Source organism: Tupaia chinensis, unplaced genomic scaffold, assembly GCF_000334495.1.
Source record: "Tupaia chinensis unplaced genomic scaffold, TupChi_1.0 Scaffold143935_1, whole genome shotgun sequence".
In the NCBI taxonomy this organism is placed as follows: Eukaryota; Metazoa; Chordata; class Mammalia; order Scandentia; family Tupaiidae; genus Tupaia; species Tupaia belangeri.
Window position 1 is genome coordinate 780,634 of NW_006203786.1, and position 6,473 is coordinate 787,106.

General features: G+C 41.3%; 1 protein-coding gene across 1 annotated transcript in view; it reads right to left on the reverse strand.

Annotated features, from left to right (window-relative positions):
- Window positions 1–979, reverse strand: part of IQCJ (IQ motif containing J) — a 103,501-nt gene extending 102,522 nt beyond the window's left edge. Inside the window, exon 1 of the mRNA XM_006165506.1 lies at window positions 929–979. Within this exon, the coding sequence (XP_006165568.1) occupies window positions 929–979 (51 nt within the window). The remainder of the gene's footprint in view (window positions 1–928) is intronic.
- Window positions 980–6,473: the final 5,494 nt, after the last annotated feature.

Genomic DNA, 6,473 nt, shown 5'->3' on the forward strand with positions numbered 1-6,473 from the left:
TTCAGCAGCCCCCTCACACACTGTCTTTGTCTTCTCAGCTACAACCTGCACTTTACAGAGACCTTGTGGGGACCATGTGACTAACTTTGGAGTTTGTTACCTAAGGTATTTCTAATAACAGACATGTCAGACCTTTTAGGAAGGCAGGATGGGAATGAAGCAGACCACTGGGCAAAGCAGTGGAGTAGAGTGTGATGTTGGGAGCCATATTTTGTCAGAAGTACACACAAAATCAGAAATCACAAGACTGGAATGTCCATCCCTCATCACTGCTCAACTCTGAACTATTATTTCCTCTTCATTAAAATGGGCACAACATGGAGCCAGTAGGTGGCATAGAGGTTAGGGTGCTACCCTCCCACATGGTTGACTGCGGTTCAAGTCCTGGACCCAGTAGCTTGAAACTCGCACTGGGTGTGTGTGTGTGTGTGTGTGCCCAAAATCCCGAGAGGAGAATGGAGGAGAGGGGATTGCGTTGTGGCCACTCACCCTAAGGGGTAATGTCTTCCTTTCCATCTCTCTGTCTCTCTGGTGAGTGCATGTGCCCTAAGCAAAAATATCTGTTCCCCAAAAAATGGGCACAATAACTTCACAAACTACACCCTCCATAATTGCTGTTGATATGCTCAAGCCCATGCCCCAAATCCCTTCCATAAATAACCTTAGACAGAAGAACGGGGAAAGGGGAAGAGAACTAACTCCCTTTTGGACTCACTCACTGACACTGGGAGTTTTGCATTTTGAATAGAGGAGGGAAACGTTCTGATAAGCTTTCAGAAGCTTTTTCATTTGTGGATAAGAATAAAGAGTCAGCAGAAAGGGATTTAGTTAATGACAAATTTCGAGAATGCTAGATCCCACTAACACTTATCAGGTATGGGTCAAAAAGTAGTTAGAAACGTGAGAGTCAATTAAAAACCCATTGTACCTTATCAAAAAAGAATCTGTAGTGCTTGTCTGTGGGCTCAGCTGTGATCATTGAGCTGAAAAGAAAGCTGAGGCCGCTCCTTCCTTTCCTCAAAAGGCACACGCAGCAGACTGCACAATTCCGCAATAATGCCGCTTAGCCCCAGAACAAGCGCGGTGATTGGGCATTTGGAATTTGCTTAGCCCCAGGACAAGCACGGTGATTGGGCATTTGGAATTTGCTTAGCCCCAGGACAAGCGAGGTGATTGGGCATTTGGAATTTGCTTAGCCCCAGGACAAGCGCGGTGATTGGGCATTTGGAATTTGCTTAGCTTGCCACCATGGAGCCTCCCTGCGCTTTGGGAGTTGAGGTATGGATCGCAAGAAACCAACAGGACCAAGAGGACCAATGAAGGAACAGCTGCCATTTTACCCTTTTCTGATTTATGAGACCCAACTTGTGTCAGGAAGTGTGTGGAGAGATCTGCAGGAGGAGTCAGAAAGAGAGGAATGGATGGAAATCCCTCCAAGGAAGCGATATGGAGCTACCTGCTGTTAAATTACGTCTTCATATTTCTATTCGCTTCGCTTTCAAGACGCCATGTGGCCCTTAGTTTTCATGTTTAGAAAATCATGCTGAATCACCAAATGATTTTTACCTTCCTTCCAGCCCTCAGACTAGCAACTCTTCTTGTTTTGAAACATTCCAAAAGGAAGGCTGGAGGTTATAGATGAGGATAAATTTTAGCCAGTAGTAGCCGAGAGCTAGAGTCTTCAAAGTTACAAATGGATCATTGAGAGGCTGATGAACCTATGGACATTTTCTTCCAAATAATACGTAAATGCACATACATAGGGAATTGTACATATGATTTCAGGTGGCCTCTGAGTTCATAGGATCTTGACCAACAGGAAGAGAAGTGACTTGCTGGATGTCACACACTGGTTAAAGATAGAATCTCCCCACATCTCCTGTCTCCAATGTGGTATATTTCATTTTCTCATATTCCACACGCTGAAGAAACAGACTTTCCTAGTGAACCAACCAACTGTAAGCTGTATGAGGCCAAGTCATAGCCATCAACCTCATACCTAAGTGTCCAATAAGGAACTTATTCCCTCCCTGGTGGAGAAGAGTAAAAAATGAACAAAACCAAAAAACATATTAGGAATTATTATCAACAGTTTTGTTTATAATAATGCATTTTATGCTTTCAACATTTGGCACACTTGAATTCTTATTCTACTTGTTTTAAAACAAATCATTTTTATATGCCTAACCACAAAGAAACACCTAGGGGATGCATTCATAGGTGCATTAACTTTAAAAATATCACAAACTCATATTTTAATAGTAATGTTGGTGATAATGTCCGTTTTTCTAAATCCCATTTTTCTTCCATTAACGTGCTTAATTATTTACAAAACACCTTTATTTGGATTTTTCTAACTCACACAAATGAAATTCAAATCTTGTATTTCAAAGGAGTTGCAGAGTAGCCTCTGTGGTATGTAGAATTACTAAATCAGTTTACAATAAATTTTAATTTGTGTGATATATAGACATAATAAGTATGTGTTCTCCTATAATTATTAAATGCAATTAGCCTATTACTCTTTGATTTCTATACATTTTCTAAGCCTTTTCCTATTTTTTTAAAAGTATTTTTCTGTCTTTTTTTACTTCACACCCCAGCCAACTCAGTGTCAAGGCCTTCTTGTAATTACTGGTGAATTTCTCTTAGCTTTTACTTCATTTCCTTCCTTTCTTCTTCTTTTTTTTTTTCCCTGCCTTTTTCTTACTCTGGCCTCTTTACATTCTCAGAGTCTACAGATGTCAGTAAACCATGGCAGCTGATTATCAGAGCACAGAACTCCCTATACTTCTTCCTTTGACCACCTCCCCCAACAGCATAGTTGTCTCACTCAACCCATCCCACTCCCTCTTCACTAGGTTTCTCCTCTCATCTGTTCATAAGGTTTCTTTAGAAATCATTGTAGATAGGGAACAGTGGATGGTGTAATGGCTAAGTTGCTAGACTCCCATGTAGTCAACCATGGTTCAAGTCCTGGACCCAGCAGCTTAAAACTCATGCTGGCTGTGTGTGTGTGCATGCCAAAAATCCCAAGAAGAGAATGGAGAACAGATTGTGGCATGGCCATCCCCCCTGGGGGTGATTTCTCTCTCTCTCTCTCTCTCTGTCTTTCTGGTGAGCACATATGCCCTATAGCGAAAGTATGAAAGTATCTCTCTTTAAAAAAAAGTCAGTAAAGTTGTAGTTTATCTTGAGTGTAGTCTTGATATGATGGGCAGGCAGAACATTTTCTTTTCTGTCACAATAAAGCCAAAACAAAGGGCATGTGTTTGGAACTCAGTGAATTAGATGTTCTCTTCCAGTCCTTTGAATCTTGAGCAAGGGACACAAAGATGAAAGAATTGGATGCTGTTAGTGGTTGCACCTGAACCTGACCCTTTCTGCTGGAAGACAGTGGCTAAGACTCCTGCTTTCCAGGCCTCAGGGTTTCCCATTAATCCAGAGAGCATCCCCCTCAGCCACCTACCCACCAATCCTGCCAGTCAGTTCTTTCACTTAAGTCAGTTCAAGAAGTTTCGAAGAACCCTACTGATTCACGGAGAAACCCAAAGGGTAAGCAAAAGCAGACCATTCCACTGCTTCTGTGGTTCCACTGCCTTGATCACACCTTCAGAAGGTACTTAACTGCTTCTCCTCTACTAGCTATTTCAGGAGGTCGCTTTGTCTACAGAAGAAAGAGTCCTTGAACCAGAAGCTGAGACATCTGGATACTGGCCCTGGCTGTGCCAATAGCTGCTCCGAGTCTGAATGCTCTTCATTCCCTCCATGTAGTAAGAGCAGTGCCAACTTGTGCGTACTGAGCACTTACTGTGTGCCAGGCACTGCCGTAAGTACCTCATATGCAGTCGCCAACTCCTTACAGCCATCTAATGAAGAAACTGTGGTTGTCTGCACTTTTCAGATGGAAAACTGAGACAGAGATGAAACATCTTGTTCAGAGTCACACAGTATAGATGCAGCTTGAGTCCAGAAAATCTGGCTCACGGATATGAGCTCTTAGCCTCTACTGTGCTGGGCACCACTGTGCACACCCTTCTGGTGTCCTTTTCTCCAAGTTGTGGTGGAACTACCTGGATACAAGCATTTGGCTGGAAGAGATGGATAGTCTACTTGCAAGATCACCGGAACCCAGTGTCATGGGTCCAAGACAACTCCACAGATGATCATGGAAGCGTTAGCTTTATCTGAAAGGCCTTGGTCCCTCCCTTCAGCTCCAGAAACCTGTCGCTTTGGAGTCATCCTTTAGAAGGGATCTAATTATGATAGAGAAATGCTTTCTGCTTACCATATCAGTGACTGTCACCTTAACTATCTGTACTCATTCCTATTGCTACTATCACAAATTACTACAAATTTAGTGACTTAAAACAACACAAATTATTCTCTTTCAATTCTGGAGCCAAGAAGGCTGAAATGGTCCCTTCTTTCAAGTTCAAATTCAATAAACTGTGACACTCTGCTTTGGTCATTATATTTTCTTCTCTCTCTCTCTCTTTTTTTTTTTTTTAAGAGAGTTTATGCTGTAGGGGGCATGGGCTCACCAGAGAGACAGAGATAGACAGAAAGTGAGAAATTGCCCTCCGGGGAGGAGGGCCATGCCACAATTCCTTTTCCTCCATTCTTGTCTCAGAATTTTGAGCATACATGCACACACGTCTGGTGTAAGTTTCAAGCCACCGGGTCCAGGACTTGAACCATGATCAGTCATGTGGGAGTCCAGCACCTTAACCACTATGCTAACTGCTGGTCACTCACTGATTCTTCTAAGGAATCTTGTTATTATAATATGTCTGGAATCCAACTGGGTAATTCAGGATCTCAGTTAAGAATCTCAGAGTCCTTAAGTTAATCATGTCTATAGGGTGTCTTTTACCATGTAAGGCCACATATTCACAAATTCCATAGATTTAGAACTGGAAACTTTTGGAGATCTATTAACCTGTCTACCACACTGTTAAATATACACTAGCTAAACCTGCCAGCACAATGGAAAATAATTTAGATATCTAAATTGAGAAATAATAAGGGGAGTTCCATACTTCTTGGAATATTCCAAGTGAATATGTAATGTAATGTATACACACACATATGTATATATGTGTATGTATATATGCATATGCGGGGGTATATATATGCATATATGTATGGGTGTGTGTGTGTGTGTGTGTATGTACATGTATTTTCCCCATTTCTCCCTTCTTTTGGGATTTTGGGCATGAACGTATATGTGCCCAGAGTGTTTTTCAGGTCACCAGTTCTGGGATTCGAACTGCGTGGTCGGTCTTGTGAGATCTAGCTGCTTTAACCACTATGCCACCAGCTGGCCCATAAATATTTCTTAGAGTGTAATCCTCCCTCTGAATGTGCCAGATAAATGGAAGCAGACAGAAAAGGAGAAAAAAATCACAAGGTGGAAGTATGCTTGATTAAGCTGCCAAAATTTTACAAGCCTTTATTTTTCAATGCTTTCTTCAGTCCACTTTTTATTATTTAAATCCAGAAGATTTTGGCTGTTCAAGTCCAGTGAAGCCTCAAATTTCTGGATTCTAAATTTCTATATTCTCTTCCACTTTAAATCTCAAGTCAGCCAATTCTTGCTTAAATATCTTGTTTAAAGCACCAAGAAAAAGCCAAGACACACGATCGTAAGGCTCTTTCCAGTCACTTCCTTCAATGGACATCCATTCCCTGACTAATCTCTGGCAATTACTTTATTTCTTTGAACTTCCATTTCTTTTTCACGGGGGAAAAAATAACGATTATCTTCCATTTATCCAACAATCTAATCACTAATTTCTCAATGGCACAACAAATAGCTTTTCACCTTTGTCTTAACATCTTCATATCAACACAGAGAAATTGAATGCACCCTCAGTTATATCTCTCAAGTTACAGGGAGACTATAATATCACATTTATTCTACTGAGCAGCATGCTTTGCATATATTATTATGAATGCTCAGTAATGTTAGATCCCATTATATTCCCGCTTCTCCTTTGCAGTTGTTTAGAAGTAGGACCCTAACCTCTGTAAGGAAATAGTGGTGCAGAAAAACATCATGGTGCACGTGCTTTTCTGCTTGATTAAAATTTCACAGTCCATCTAGTTACCTCCTAACGACTGGGGAAACTTCTCCGTTTCTGCCACACATGCTTTATTTAATAGGATAAAGCTCATTTCGGAGGTTGCTGGAGAGCACTTTTCATTAGGACCTACTTCTAAAATCCATGGCCTTAAGGTATTTACAATTCAGCCAGAAAGTCAGAATGTAGGAGGACAAAACCTTCTTATACAACTGATTGCAAATTAGAGGCCACAGAACATATCGGTCCGTGGACATAATTTGTGCTGTAAATGTGATTTGGTTCCTCACACTTAAAAACCAAGCTGTATTACACCAAATCTTACACCCTGGTAAGAACGGGGAAAGGCTGGTTCACCAAGCCCACAGGACCTCCAGGTAGTGATGT